This window comes from Panthera onca, chromosome D2 (genome assembly GCF_046562875.1).
Source record: "Panthera onca isolate mPanOnc1 chromosome D2, mPanOnc1 haplotype 2, whole genome shotgun sequence".
NCBI lineage: Eukaryota > Metazoa > Chordata > Mammalia > Carnivora > Felidae > Panthera > Panthera onca.
In genome coordinates, this window is record NC_138349.1 from 15,934,514 (window position 1) to 15,951,624 (window position 17,111).

The 17,111-nt window shown below is 37.1% G+C and overlaps 1 protein-coding gene across 6 annotated transcripts in view; it reads right to left on the reverse strand.

The window, feature by feature from the left end:
- The window catches only part of ATRNL1 (attractin like 1), a 774,559-nt gene that overhangs the window by 737,936 nt on the left and 19,512 nt on the right, over positions 1 to 17,111 (reverse strand). For 5 of the 6 annotated variants that reach the window (XM_078434862.2, XM_078434861.2, XM_078434859.2 and 2 more), the window contains exons 2-3: positions 5,814 to 5,897; positions 4,295 to 4,408 (exon numbers count right to left, since the gene is read on the reverse strand). In XM_078434862.2, the coding sequence (XP_078290988.2) occupies positions 4,295 to 4,408; positions 5,814 to 5,897 (198 nt within the window). Of the gene's footprint in view, positions 1 to 2,199; positions 2,306 to 4,294; positions 4,409 to 5,813; positions 5,898 to 17,111 lie in introns of those variants that run through there. The other variant, XM_078434864.2, reaches the window with a different exon arrangement.

A 17,111-nucleotide genomic window follows, 5' to 3' on the forward strand; every position in this document is an offset into this window, starting at 1 on the left:
ACATCAAAGTGAGTACATTACTAGAAATAATATTAACAGATATAATTAATCTCTCTGAAACAAGGAACAGAATTGCTTACTTGGTTACTTATTTATAAGTCCTTTTTTTAAAAAAAAAGAATTATTTAAAGAATAATAGTACTTTATATAAAGTCTTTATTTTTAAAAATAAACTGTAAAAAAGAGGGTTTCCACATCGTGCATGACACATCAGGCAATTTGGACCAACTAACCCTCTCACTGAAGTCATCTCGAAAAATGACAACATACAAACAAAAATATGTTTGAAGGTACTGGAGAACAAAGAAGATGGTGAGCCCAGTTATCGGGGCCATTTCTCCTTAAGGGCATTTGCTGATTTCAAAGTCAGAGATGAGGTTTGAATGGCTAAAAAACTGGGTTGCTTTAGACAAATAAGAAAGCAAAAAGTGGAACCCAGGGTCCTTGCTCTGACCTGGGGCCCCAAAGACTATGAGTAAAAGTGAACTAGTAAAAGATAGGCCCTCCAGGGCCTGCCAGTGTTCCCATGTACACTCTACAGGAATATATTATCTTTCTAGGCCCCCAATTATTACTACATATGATTTTACAAACATGACATCCAGTGCACAATAAAAAATAACACTTCTCTATTACAATCCACTCTCCACATTCTAAAAAGTCTTGCCTATAGAATAAAGTGCAGTTTCCTTAGTGTGGTATACAAAAAAGCACTACAGTGATTATGGGATTATAAAACCTGAGTTTATATTCTGACTATATTACTTACTAGCTAGGCAACTTTGAGGCACTCAGTGAATCTCTTTATGCCTCAATTCCGCATTTATAAATGGAGAACTTATGAACTCCATGGCAATAATAATCCCTAACTAAAGGGTTATTATGAGGATTAAATGAGTAAATATATACAAAGAACTCTTGCATACTGCCTGGCACATGATAAGCATTCAGTAGATGTACCAATTACTGTTCATTGGGTAATCTGGCTCCTACCAATCCCTTCTCATTTCCTATGATCAAATTACTCACAACTACTTATATTAGCCCAAAATACAATGCTCTTTAATAAGTCTATGCCTTTGTACACGTTTTTCTCTACCAAGAACGTCCTATCATACCCCCATACTTTGCCTACCATTCTTGTACTCATGATGAAATTCACCATGAAGAATTAGTTACTTCTTCTAAAATCATACAGCACTCTTTTCATAACCTGATTATAATGCTCTTTGTGTCGGTAAAAAAAAAAAAAAAAAAAAAAATATCTGTGTGCATGCCACCACCAGTGCCTAACTGCTGTGTACTGATGTAGCCTCCAAATCCTTGGAATTTCCCAAGTGATAGGAGCAGTTCTGTTATGCATGGGGAACTCTGCTCATTTATGCTAATGAGTGACTCAGGATGGGAGCTGGCCACACCATAAAGACTAACCATGCAATTAAAGTGTTGGGGCCTTGAGCCACAATAAATCAATCAAACTTCCAGAGAGAGGAGGGGGACTAGAGACACAGTTCGACCCTGTGGCCAATGATTCAATCAATCATGGCTGCATAATGAAACCCCAACAAAAACTCTGGATACCTGTAGCTCAGGTGATCTTCCTGGATAGTGATGGGAAGGCAACATATCCCAAAGACAAAGTTGTGTTTATGATCCTCTCAGACCTCATTCTATACATCTCTTCATTTGGCTGGTCCTGATTTCTATTCTTTATCATAAAACTATAATAGATACAGTGTTTTCCTGAGTTCTGTGAGTCATTCTACTGAATTATTGAACCTGAAGAAGTGATGGGCACCCTTAAATCTGTAGCCAGCTGGTCAGAAGTGCGCATGACCTGGGGACCTCTGAACCTGCAGCTGGTATCTCAACTAAGGACAGTTCTATGAAGGGCTATGCACTCAATCTATGAAGTCTGGCCCAACTCCAGGTACCTGGTATGTGAAGTCACTGCAATAGCCTAATCTTAATCCTTACTATATCCTCCAGGCTTATGATAGTCTCTGGAATTAAGTTATCAAATGTTTATTGAATAATATATACTTATAAAATTAGAATAATTCAAACACTTAGACTCTGTGTTACAGGCTTTTAGGTCAGGAGATGGTCATGTTCTAATCCTGGCTCCACCATCTATTAGAAGTAAAACAACTTCTCTGAGTCTCAATTTTCTCAACTATAAAATGGGGATATTAGTACCTCTTCCACAGATCCTTGTGAGAATTTGATGACATTTAAACTGCCTAGTACATTGATTAGCATCAAGTGGATACTCAATAAACATCTTGCAACATCTTTCAATCTCCTTCAAGATAGCCAATAGGAACACTTGCCAATGAAAAGTCAATGGCTCCATCTTCAAAGTCATAGAGTAAATCCCAACCTACTAATTAGCTTACCAAAGTTTCCTTTAGTATCAAAAAAACATCGGTAAGAGTGTTAATGGATCACTGTCAATTAATGCAAAGTCATTATCACTACTAGGAAAACAAACGGAAAGGCACACATCTAAATGATGGTCAGTCTACAATGACATAAAAATAATGATAGATGACTAAAACCTAAATTGATAAAAATTAATGTATTAACCCAGAATCTTATCTAATTGTTACAATAAATTATCCTACAATAGAATTACTCACATGACTACTCCATTTTCTTTTTTTATGTATCTCTTTCTCTTTATTGGAAAACTGTGTATCAAATGAATGGTTGTTTTGGTTTTTTTTTAAATATAATTTATGGTCAAATTGGCTTCCATTCAACACGCAGTGCTCATCCCAACAAGTGCCCTCCTCAATACCCACTTTCCCCTCTCCCCCAGCCCCCATCAACCCTCGGTTTGTTCTCGGTATTTAAGAGTTTCTTATGGTTTGCCTCTCTCCTTCTCTGTTTGTAACGTTTTTTTCCCCCCTTCCCTTCCCCCATAGTCTTCTGTTAAGTTTCTCAAGATCCACATATGAGTGAAAACATATGGTATCTCTTTCTCTGAACTCCATTTTCTATGTATTGTCCTTGGACGAAAGGGCTACTTATGGCAACCCTTTAAATAACTTTCAAACAACTGAAAAATTAAATTCTGAAAGCATTTAGAGCAAAAGCAGTATTACAGACTGTATCTAAGACCCTAAAGCGTCACTGTGAAATATTCATTCAGAAATACAAGTCCTTACATGTCTATGCAAAAAATAATAGTTCACATTCCTAGTAAACAGAATATTTGCAACATAAATAGTAAAAATAAAATTTTTAAAAATTTGAAGGGAAAAATAAGCTTGTATAATTTATTTAAAATTTTTCAAATGACAGATCATGTAAGCAACACTATGGAAATAACCAATACAAGGAATAACGTAATCAGCAATTGTGGTCAACAATCATGTTAGTTAAATTACACACAAAAGCAACATTACATGATCCTAATTTTTCCTGTGCCTAATATATTTTCTCCTATTCATAAAACATTTTAGAATAATTCGTACATACATACATAGAAAAGACTTTTAAATTGATATTGAAAATGCTGTAACTTTAAAATTAAGTCTGACTACCTAACAATAAATATTTTGGAACAATCAAAATTCCCAAATTTCGGGGCTCCTGGGTGGCTCAGTTGGTTAAGCGTCCGACTTCGGCGCAGGTCATGATCTCACAGTCCGTGAGTTCGAGCCCCACGTCGGGCTCTGTGCTGACAGCTCAGAGCCTGGAGCCTGCTTCACATTCTGTGTTTCCCTCTCTCTCTCTGCCCCTTTCCTGCTCATGCTCTGTCTCTCTCTGTCTCAAAAATAAACATTAAAAAAAAAATTTTTTTTAATTCCCAAATTTTGAGAAATGAAAGAAACACACTCTTTATTAAAACATTCCATAAAGTATAATTTGACCTTCTGTACAGAATTGAAAATTTCTCATTTCACTATAATAAATAGACAACTATAAAAAATATATACATTTGTCTATTATTTCTTTGTTAACTAGAACTCACATTAATCTCTACAACAGGTAGTTCTGAAAACATATTCAAATTGCTTTAAAAGAATAAACTATATGTAGGAGAATAAAGGATACTTAACAAGAATTTCTGAGAGTACTTATTGATCTTTCCTAAATCAACATTTATACTGTTATATACATCTAAGTTGACACAGTATGCAACACTGTATTATAATCACCTTTGAAATTTAGCAATCAATATCTCTGCTGGACTTTTTAAAGCACAGAGCGGTATATTTAAAATTCAAAAATTTTAGTTACTTTTCTACAACTATAGGCTCATCAATTAAACAGAATTACTCACCTAAGAACAGCTATCAAAGGTGCATATATTGAATCTCCATCGTAAACATACATATGATCCCAGCTACATTCTGTTGCAAAATGATTGAATCTTAATCTTAACACTGCATTTGGACTGAAAAAAAATTATTAAAATAAGTTTAAATTAATATGCAATATTCAAAGCACAGTCCAAAAAAATTTTTAACAGAATACTGTATAAGAAAACCTATTTACAGAAAACTTTCTACGCATTCTTAAGTCACCAGCGTCAAAAAAGACTGATAGTCATATCTAAATTGTAAAAATGAGGGCCACCTGGCTGGCTCAGTCAAAAGAGCATGTGACTCTTGATCTCAGGGTCATGAGTTCAAGCCCCATGTGGGGTGTAGAGATTATAAATAAATAAATAAATAAATAAATAGCAAAAATGACATACAACTTCAAAATCTATTAATAGGCTGTATATATAAATCACCATTTTCTGAAAATTTAGTCAGCAGTAAATGTTCTATGTCTTGATTAAAGTGGACATTACATAGATTACATTATTGAAACTTTATTAAACTGTACACTTAATATACATTTTATTGTATGCAAATTACAGTTAAATAAAGTTGATTTCTAAAATTCAACACTCAAAAAGTAGCGACTCATTTCTACACAGTCCTTATTAACTAAAGGCCCCAACCAATATAGTCTTGAAATTGTAATCAAAAGGTCTTGATATACTATTAACAAATGAACAAAATGAAAAGAGAAGGGCGGGGGGTGTCTGTCTGGCTCAGTTAGTAGAGCATGTGACCCTTGAGTTTGGGGTAATGAGTTCAAGCCCAACACTGGGCTTACTTAAGAAACAAAAAACAAACAAGTAAAACACAAACGAAATGAGAGCACAGATGCACAGAGAATAACTTTTAAGTTCTAAAAACTTTCTAAGTAACCCTCCCCCCAAAAAAACATTTTCCAAATCATAAAATGGTTCAAAAATAACTTCTATCAATTCATTTATGATCTATTCACAGTATGTTTAAATAGATCAATTCAATCTCAAGCCCAATTACTGAAAAACACTATAAAAGGATAATTAACTCTCTCCTACAAAATGTTCTTTTTTTATCTTCTATTTAAAACATATATATAACTATTTTATAACTAAAATGCTGACTAGTATGAACCAATGGCATAATTCAGCATGGAATATTTTTATACTTTCTATGGCATCTTCAAACTCCGTAAGATGTTTAAAGCAAGCCAAAATGCCTACTCAATTTACTGCCACACTAACATAACTCAAAAATAAAATATATGTAACAAACTACTATCATAAGTAAAGGGGTACTATAATTTATATTAAATGTGATATCTAAAAGTTGTAAATCTCATTTAAAAATATCATGAATAATGACTGAATAAACTATAAGCAATCGCATGAACTATAAAACTACAAAATTACACTATAAGATAATGCTTTAACATTTATAGGATCACCTTCTTTATCATTTAAGAATAAAATAAATTAATTCAAATTATATACTTACTAGCCTTCAATTAGCCATGTACATTTAGTTTTATATTTATAGTTAATTGGACCATCTGTTAAATATCCAGAAGGTTCGGTTAACCTAGAAAACAAAATCATGAAAACAAGTACCTTAAAGTAACTTTAAGACATAGAGTAGCATAAGAAAATTAAAAAGACATCAAATCAAAGAAACAGGATGTAGCATTTTCTAACACGGAAAAATTATTTACAAATTAGGAAAATTTCCAAATTGCCATACATCTCTCTACATCTTAAAAGAATTTATTTTGTATTTCTTTAAACCGTGACATACTTGGTTTTATTTTACACAGTAAAAACACACCTGAGCCTGGGTGGCTTGTCACTTAAATGTCCAACTTCAGCTCAGGTCATGATCTCACGGTTTGTGAGTTCAAGCCCCACATGAGGCTCTCTGCTGTCAGCGCAGAGCCCGCTTCAGATCCTCTGTCCCCCTCTCTGCCCCACCCCACTCACATTCTCTCTCTCCAAAATAAATATTTTTTAAAAAACACACACACTGCAAGACTGAATATTGTGCTGATGGGTTTAATCTGGATGCAACATAGATGAAGTTAAATTGCATCTGTACACAAATAAGGTGGAGGCAAAAGACCTTGGAAGGTCAAACACACTTTAAAAGATGCAGTTCAATGAACCAGAGCAATTGTGTTTTGTACACACCAGCTTCAGAGTCCCACTGTTAGCTGTATTTGCTTTTGGCTTTTGTTTTTGTAGTTCTCACTCATTCTCAAGTAGTAAGTTACTTATTTATTTATCTGTTCTAATCTAAGTAAACACACAATATTATACTAGTTTCAGGTGTACAAATCAGTGATTTAAAAAGTCTATACACTATGCTATGTTCACCATAAGAACAGCTACCATCTGTCACTGAATTTGTTTCCCACGTACCAGGACTGCTGATGTAACTATCTTCTATTTATAATTATCCTCTATTTAAAACATAAAAAAGAAAAAGACCATTAGAAACATGTCCGTTTTCGGGGCGCCGGGGTGGCTCAGTGGGCTGAGTGTCCCAACTCTTGATTTCAGCTCAAGTCATGGTCCCAGGGTTGTGGGATGGAGACCCATGTTGGGCTCCACACCAAGCATGGAGCCTGCCTAAGATTCTCACTCTCTCTCCCTCTGTCCTTCTCCACCTCTGCCTCTTTCCCCAATTCATACTCTCTGTCTAAAAATTTTTTTTTAATTTTTTTAAGAAAAATTTCAGTTTTCAGAATTTAAAAATATTTAAAACAAGATCTCAGTTCTACTTCATTGGTACCTCCTTAGCTCCAATCCAATTGTTTCATCCACAAAAGACCATATTTTAAATAATTAAGATATCTTCCCATTTAGCCTTTATATATTTACATATACAAACATATACATATACACACAAGGGCTTATCAGTCTTTATCACATACATAAACACATATATCACACATAATATACACATATGCACATAGATCTCAGTGTCATTATCTAGTTTTAGATAAATTAAATTTTCCTTATAGTATAAAGTCTCAAATACACTAGGGGAAAAAACAAAAACAAAAACAAAAACAAAAAGCTTCATTTACCTAAATCATGGTTGACAGAAATGTCAGTCAAAAAAAGAATGTTATTTGTAAGTCTTTCATAATCCCTGCAAATTACTTTAGGTAATAAAGGGGCTATTTTATACTTGGAAAAGGTTTTCAAGAACAAATTCCAATACTCTCAAATTAATGTAGTAATAAATTGAGCCATTTATTGACACGTTTCCATGTGTCAGGATCTACTGGAAGCGCCTAATGTGCTACCTCATTTAAAAATCTCAAGGGGCGCCTGGGTGGCGCAGTCGGTTAAGCGTCCGACTTCAGCCAGGTCACGATCTCGCGGTCCGTGAGTTCGAGCCCCGCGTCGGGCTCTGGGCTGATGGCTCGGAGCCTGGAGCCTGTTTCCGATTCTGTGTCTCCCTCTCTCTCTGCCCCTCCCCCGTTCATGCTCTGTCTCTCTCTGTCCCAAAAATAAAAATAAAAAAACGTTGAAAAAAAAAAAATTAAAAATCTCAAAAACCTTATGAGGTTGTAATTAGTAATCCCATACTACAGATGAGAAAACTGAGGCACAATTTAAAGAACAGGTTAAAAAACTTGTCCTAATTTTTCACTTTCAACAACACCAGATAAGGTAATTCAGACAAACCCTGTATTGTAAACAGCTTTAAAAAGCTAAGGAATAATTTTAAAATCTTAAAAGCATCTTATAAGTAGCAAAATGGTAGCATCTACCAACCCAAGACCCAAAAGTTGCAAATTCTTTAAAAGGAGGCAAGCATTCAGAGCTGTTTTTGCTCTGGAGAGACTTGTCTATCAAGAAGACAGCATCAGGACGTTGAGTGCTTTTGGCAGCCCGATAGAGGGAGGGAGATAAAATTGAAGGCAAAGGCTCACAAAAGGTATAGGCTCAAACAATATGGCACTTGGAATTGAGACACAATGACCTGTTACTAGGGTAAGAGTGTATCAGAAATAAACCAGCCACAACATGGACTGCAGCCTAGCTATGAGTCAACTGGGTGTTAGAAAACCCCAAGACTTACAATTGGCTTCAGGTGATACTGGAACCGACAGTATGTCAAAGCTCCTAACAGAAGATACAAAATTACTCTCCAAAGAAAGGTAACGTTATTCTAGGCCTCACATTATTCCTTCCAATAATTTTTCAAATAAAATGTCCAGCATGATTAAAGATAATACGACATATGAAGACGCAAGACAGCAAAATAAGAACCAACAGACAACAGGAAGAGACCCGAAGATATTTCAATTACAGAGATGATCAGATGTGTCCTATAAAACAAATATGCTTTACCAAATTCAAAAAGACAAAAGGACAAGATTTAAAATTTTGGCAGTTAATTGAAAACTATAAGAAGTAATTCTGATGCACAGGTTTACAGCACATTCAAACACAGCTAAAACAGGGTGAGAGATCTACAAGACAGGCCCATAAAAAATATCTAAACTACAGCAGGATGACCGAGAATTCAACCCACTGGCTTTGCATCATTCCACCAGGTGAAACTCCCAACATGTTGAGATTCTAGGTGAGAGCAGGGGAAACAAAAATAAGGAGTGGAAGAACAAAACCACAGATATCAATTATCATCTTGTAACAAATCATAGAAACAAAGATCATAACAGCTTTACATAGTTTCTATTTGCTTGTCATGTGCAGATCTTCTCTCCTTCCCATGTTTATTTTACATACAAATTGTAAGTTAACTTGACAATTTAGACTTTAGATAATGGCATATTCAGTATGACTATGACCAGATATGAAGAGTAATTAATACAACCAATCATAGATCATAGATACAATGGTTCTTGGAACTGTGTATTTCCTCATTTGGAACAAAGGGTGAGAACTTCAGCTGAAGACGTGTATCTTCTTAGAAATACAGTGTTGCTTGGTTGTTGGAGAATTCATATATGTTTAAAAAAATTTTTTTAACATTTATTCATTTTTGAGAGACAGAGAAAGACAGAGCATGAGCGGGGAAGGGGTAGAGAAAGGGAGACACAGAATCTGAAACAGGCTCCAGGCTCTGAGCTGTCAGCAGAGCCCGATGCAGGGCTCGAACTCACAAACTGCGAGATCCTGACCTGAGCCGAAGTCGGACGCTCAACTGACTGATCCACCCAGGCGCCCCAATGTTTAGAAGGAAGGATAAAGAGGATGAATAATCAAAGGGTAGACTGTTCAACTATCCATTGCCTCTCACCTCAAAATCCACACTGCCTATGTGAAAATGGATCTGGGTCCTTTAAATATTTTTTCTTTGTCAGATGGCATGATGTTAAGTTGGCATACTTTGTCAACAGAGTGCACTAGAGAGATCGCAGGAGGAAAGAGTTTTGCTTAGTGGTTCCAATGTACTTCCTCACCAAGCTCCTGCAGCTTGGTTTCTCCGGGACCAGGCTCCTATAGTATGCAATGGCCAGCAACCCAGCCACCAACAGCCTCTCCCAGCACCTCCCCTCAGACAATTCTAGAGCAGAGTGCCTTCAGTGAGACACTGCCCCATAAACAGCACACCCCATCTTCCAATAAGATAAACATAACAAATTCCCAAGGGCAGATAACAAGTAATTTCTACCAGGGCAGCATTACAGCAACTGCACCATTCAGTGAGCCACAGCCATGCCCTCCCAACAAGGTCTGGATCTCAGACCAGGAGGTGGGGTGCTCTTAAGTGTTCCTTATCAACCATAAGGATAGTAGTGGCTGCTCCTTATATCCACCATTTCTACATTCTTTGGAATTCCCATTACTTCTTACTAGCCAATCTCTCATTATCCCAATCCCTATTACAGTCAAATATTCTTTTCATTAAACTTCTCCTGTTAAAATTACTGTGATTCTCTTTTCTGATTAGACCCAAACCAATCAACCAAGATAATATTTAGACCCAAAATAATATTTAGCCCCAAAATAATCAAGGATAGGCAAAATAAAATCCCAGTATCACACCACTATGCACACAACAAAATGGCCAAAATTAAAAAGAATAATACCAAATACTGGCAAAGATGTGGAAAAAAAAGAGTTGTCATGGGAATAAATTACAATTTCACAAAGTCATTTGGTATTACGTTGCATAGTTGAAAACGGACATACCTTATGAAGTAGCTGACAGTGTCTGTGCTACCCCCATATCCTCTCGGACCCCCTCACTATTTCCACACATTCCAACCTAACTTCCTCAGATGAGCACCTGCATCTTTGCTGAAGGCTCCCCTCTGGCTGCTGGAACCCACACTTCCTCTGCATATGCTGAGCTGAAAGTGCCTATCTATAAATCAGCATCCTCCGAGGGGCAGCCCCTAGCCAATGAATGATTTGGTAAGGGTCTCCCAAGCTTCCTTACCTCTTTGTTGGGATAATACTGAAGTACATTCCCCCCTCCCCCAGTACTTTCTTGTGGGATTAAATGCAAATCACCCACTGTGGTAGCTGACTTGGTAACATACTTCTAACTGGCTACTTTTCTCCTCTCTACTACTCTGTCAACACCCCTGCATCTCCCAAGTATACTACATGTGCTTGATTCTCAGCGTAAAAGCAGGTACTTCTGCTTCAGGGTGGCGGAGGGGAGGGTGACCAAACTAACAGTTACCACCAGGAAGCAGATCTTCGGGACAGGATTCTGGGGTTGGATCACTCACTGGGCAGATGGTAAAGTAGCAACAACTCCTGGCAAGCTACAGCATCACAATGACTAAGACTTCTACTTGTTCAGTGGAAGGTTATGCACTGACAACAGGCTAATGCAACAGCTCTAATATTTGAGAAGTACAGTAGCAAGGGTAATCACAAGGACTGTGGCATTAGATGATTGCTATAAAAGGTCACTTATGTGGGAAAGGAAGTCAATTGCAGCAGAGTGCCTCTAGTGAGACACCTGGCAATGAACAGTTTTCTCAGCATCGGGTAAGGCTCAGTTCATCATCAACCAATCCAGCTTTAGGTAGAGTGTAAAAGCCAGGAGACTCTCATATTTAAAGGCAATTTCTACTCCTGAAGCCAGAAAGAAGATCAAGCTGAAAAACAGGCCCAGGATCAGATTGTGAGACCAGCAGAATTACAGAAAAAGTCTAATTCGCTGCCATGGCAAAACTCCAGTGTTAGGAGAGTGCCCCTAAGAGGAAGTAAAACCCAAAGACCTAGAAAGGTGTCATATGGGTAGAGGCACATGAGAACCTTGAGCCTCCAAAGTCCTTCAGAAGCCAGAGTTGACGGTAAGAAAAATAAATTCCCACCTTCTTCGTATGACCACTTGTTCTTAAGTCATGCCAACAAGTAACACCAGAATTGAATTAAATCAATTTAATCAATAACAACTGGCTACAGTAATCATGCATCCAAAAACAATGAAATTAGCAGCAGTCCCATAGAGTGACCACACAAAAAAAAGATAAATTTAAAATCCCCAAATAGTTGCAAATTAAGTAACAGACCTCTCAGTCAACAAGACAATTAGAAAATATTTTTAAGTGAATAATATTAAAACCACAACATATCAAATTTTATGAGATGAAGCTAAGCCAGCATTTAGAGAGAAATTTTAGCTCTTGATGTGCATATTAGAAAACTGAAAATCAATTATCCAAGGTTACACAGCTCAAGAAGCTAGAAAAAGAAGAGTAAATTAAACCAAAAGGAAGTATGAAATACGGCTCAGTTGGTTAAGTGTCCAACTTTGGCTCAGGTCATGATCTCACGGCTTATGAGTTTGAGCCCCGCATCAGGCTCTGTGCTCACAGCTCAGAGTCTGGAGCCCGCTTTGGATTCTGTGTCTCCCTCTCTCTCTGCCCCTCCCATCTCATGTTCTGGCTCTCTCTCTCCTTCAAAGATAAATAAACAGGAAAGGAAAGGAAAGGGGGAGGGGGAGGGGGAGGGGAGGGGAGGAAAGGAAAGAGGGAGGGAGAAAGAAAGAACAGAAAAGAAAAGAAAAGAAAAGAAAAGGAAATATGAAGAGGAGAATAATAACAGAAATCTCTTAAATAGAAAAGTCATATAATAAAGAAAATTAACATAACTAAAAGCTGGCTTCATGAAGGCTAATCAAATTAATAACCCCCTAGCAAAACTTACCAAGAAAAAAATATGAATTACATTATCAAAAAGGAAAAGAGAAACATCACTACTGATGCTACGAAATAAATAAATAAACAAGACATTAAGAACAACTCCTACCAATACATTTAACATTTTAGATGAAAGGAATAATTCCTTAAATAGTACAACTTGACAAAACCAACAGAAGAAGAAATTAAAATTACAAATATCCTTCATGCAAAAAACCCAAACAAAATATAACCAAATTTAATCTAGCAGTATATAGTAAGAATAAATTTAACAGTATTGCCAACAGACGCATGTGTAAAAATTTGGAGGCTCATGAAACAGCACTGCTATGTTGGGGAGCTGAAAGTCATTCAGTGAATCAGTGGGGAATGTGTGATGCTGAGACTGTACAGGGTGATCCAGATGACAATGGTATAACAATAGAGAGGAGAGACTTAACAGTTACTATGATTGGTTCAAGGAGAGAAAGTATAAATTTAATTGCATTTTTCCCATGAGCAGCTAAGTTTACCTAATATTTTTGCATTTAATTCACAAAATCATTTGCTGATACAGTATGAAAATCATCCCATGCCTAGCATGAAACCCTTTCAGGGCAAAACAAACAAACAACAACAAAAAGACAGCTATAAGAAGGCAATCCTCAAAAACACTGAAAGGCAAATATGACAACCCCTGCTGCATGAGGCAAAAGTTTACAGAGGAAGCAAACAACAGATCTACAAAGAGCCTGGAAGGAAAATCTGGAGAGAGATTCTTTGAACAATTAGGATATTGAAAAACTATCCAGTATGTGGGCCTAAACGGGAATCTGGGAAGCCACATGCATCCCCAGGGAAAAACTACATGCTCAAAAAAGACCTAAGAAGACTCTACATTATCACCTCTGGCTACTTTTTAGACTGAAAGCCAGAAGGAAATGAAGGCTAAGGCAGAGGCATAAACAATGGAGCTAAACACTGGAGGAATGCCCCACAAGAGTTAATCTGCAAAGACTAGGAGAGTTATTTATTTTGCCCTTGGCTTCATGCATTCAGGGAAATCTTTGTCACTAGATGACCACAAACTAAAAGAACAAAATCCTTAGAGAGCATACCCAACAAAGAATACAGTCATTACAGAAGTAGTTTAGAAAAATCCCTAACTACAACCCACATAAGCAAAAGAAAAAACAAACCCTGAGAGAGAAGACTCTGATTTCCAGAATTATCACATTACAATAATAAAAAATTACCAAGCATGCAAAGAAATAAAGTATGGCCATTCACAGAGGTTAGCAAAAATTGTCCCCATGGAAACAGACACTGAACTTGGTATTTCTAATGTTTCTACAATACATTCTAAGTTTCAAACAACTAACTTATTTTTTAAAACTTTGTGGCATGACTCTTCTTGAATTGAGTGCCATACTGACATGTTAATCTAGATCAGAGCTCCACACACTACTGGCCTATTGCCTGTTTGTGTAAGTGAAGATGTACTGGAATTCAGCTACACCCATTTGTTCACATATGTCTAAGACTGCTAACATGTTGCAAGAGCAGGGTTGAGTAGTGGCAACAGAAACCATCTAGCCTGCAAAGCCTAAAATATCGACTACCTGGCCTTTTACAGAAAAAACATTGCCAATATCGGTCTAGATGCCTGTCACATGCCCATATGCCTTCAAATGTCTCATCTAGCTACAAGTGCCCAATCTAGAGTCCCTGATCAAATAAACATGCTGTGCTATTTAAAATACAGGAATGGCCACTACTGAGTGCAGGAAAGCCAGCACAAACAAACATTAAACAAAACTAAAATTGAATCAATTGGAATTATTGTCCTCTATCCTGGCTGTGAATGCAAAATTTGATCAAAACATTATAAAAATAAGAGAAATTCAGTAGTTGTAATACTACAAAGTCTCTGAGACAATAAATCCTGTTTAATTTAAAAAAAATGGTTTTAGTGCTGGCAACAACCACTAAAGGAATAAGGAATAGTCAAATACACTTGGGGAGTCTATATGCAGAGTCACCTTTGCAAGCCATCCTTTTTTAGTTTTTTTATATTTCTGTGTTTGTTTGTTTGTTTATTTTGAGACAGAGAGAGCATGAGTGAGTGTGGGAGGAGCAGAGAGAGAGAGGGAGAGAGAGAGAATCCCAAGCAGGCTCCACACTATCACAGCACAGAGCCTAACATGGGGCCCGATTCCATAAACTGTGAGATCATGACCTGAGGCGAAATCAAGAGTCCAACACTTAACTGAGCCACCCAGGCACCCCTGGAAGTTTTTTATAAAACAATGTTTTTAGTTAAAATACTGTTTAACAGTTTATTAATTCCTTTTTAAGCAAAATGAAGAGTGGGCTCCTGGTGGCTTTTTAATCTCACGGTTTGTGAGATTGAGCCCCACATTGGGCTCTGTGCTGACAGCACAAAGCCTGCTTGGCACATTCTCTCTCTGTCCCTCTGCCCCTCTCCACCCCCACTCCTGCTCATTCACACCCTCTCTCTCTGCCCCTGCCCCACTCGTGCACACTCTCTCTCAAAATAAATAAACGTTAAAAAAAAGAATTGAAAAACAGTGTTTTAAACAAAATAAAGAGTACTTCTAGGTTATATTCATTGGTATTAGCTCTTTTCCTTTCCGCATGGTGATACATTATTGTATTACACAGCTGAGCTTGCATGTGTTGTAGTGTCCTCACCAGTGCACTGTGCGCCCTCCACTCTTAAGTCTGTATTCTCCATCCACCTGACCCCTAATAAAAAGGCAGGTGACCTCATCTGCTAGAGCAGTAGTCTTCACACTTTAATTACATGCTCCCCGTCAGTAAAAATTTTTATCACATAACTCAAATATATGTATATTTACATTTAAATAAACACGTACTATTTAAAATATTGTGTACTATAAAGTATAAATTTTTAAACTCAAAATTAAAAATAACACTATTAGAAGTCCTAATATTTTCTTCCCACACTCCAGTAAGTCGTCTTAGAGACCACCCCACTTTAGAGAACGCTGATTTGAATAAACCGTATTCTGGCCACATAAGTATTCCACCATAGAAGTGCACTAACCAAGCCAACTATAATAGTTGACTGGCATCAGCACGCACTAACTAAAATTCCTCTACAGACTGGCCTCAGTGATAACAAACAGTATATCTTAGATGTGCTTAGCTCTCACATCTGATAGGACAGAACTACCCATAATACACTCTCTGCATGATTTGAGGTGAAAAATAATTGACTTCTGGTAGAATGCCACAGTTAAGACCATCACCATGTCTCCTCCAGCAAATAAAACCTTTTACTATGATCCTTCAAAATAACTGTATTCCCATTGCAAATCTTTCCCAGTCTCAACCAGGATTCAAATAGTTGCCAAGGCAAAACAGTGCCTTTAGGATGAATCTTACTAAGACCACATCAAAATAGCTTTCAGTGTTTTAACCTTTCAGCTATTGTGTGTCAATACTCATCTGTAGATAAGTTGTATTGGAATTGACGGAAGCCATTCTGGGTACTCAAAAGTCTTTCATTCAAATACTTAAACATCTGGGGGCACCTGGGTGGCTTGGTCGGTTAAGCGTCCGACTTCGGCTCAGGTCATGATCTCACGGTCCGTGAGTTCAAGCCCCGCATCGGGCTCTGTGCTGACAGCTCAGAGCCTGGAGCCTGCTTCCGATTCTGTGTCTCCCTCTCTCTCTGACCCTCCCCAATTCATGCTCTGTCTCTCTCTGTCTCAAAAATAAATAAACGTTAAAAAAAAAAATTTAAAAAAAAAATACTTAAACATCTGTGGGCCAAATACTATAATTAGGCATTTACTTCAAGATTTCTGGCCATGTTAAATATGGCTAATGTCAAGATGACTTCATGCATACTGAGCACGGAAGCTACACAAATGAGAACAAGAAATTAAGTTACCAGGCAAGATACTTCATTTTTGAAAAGATCTGATTCAGTTGTACTCATTTATTTTCTACTGATTGTAAGAGAGAGAATGTATTATTCACTCCTCATGTTTCCATGCGGAGGAATTTTAATTAGAGTGAAACTCCTGGCCTCTCTGCCCACACCTCACTCCTTCCTTCCTCCTCAGTGGAGAAGACATGGCTTCTGACTGGAAAAGTAAGGAGAAAAAACTGAGTATGAAAGACTGAGTCAACTCCAGGCTGAGAGGGTGCATTATGCCTACTTTCTTCCATGCAATATAAGGGTCTTGCCCAGAAACATGGACCCTCAGTTGCTGAACTCTGCCTGTGGGTAAATTTAATTTTGAAGTGAACTATTAGATAATCCATTATGGCCATACATGAAATTCATGTTCTCCATATCTGCACTGATAAAGCTGATATTTTAACCATTATCTATCTGACTTTTCAGCCTATCTCTCAACAAATTCTGAACTCTAAAATTTTAATAATTATATTCCCAAATATGAGAATTCTAGCTCATCAATGCATTTTTCCTCAGCATTGCCTTAAGTCACTGAGATGACTATACAGTGCAAGCATTTTTTAGTCATAGTCTCTTCCACATAGTATTATTCTTTTCAAATTCATCTACTATCTATAATAAGGACAACCTCTTCCCCTTCTGGCTAAACTGACTTCACATCTACTAATTATTCTGAAATCTTAAGCTGTCTATATTTTTC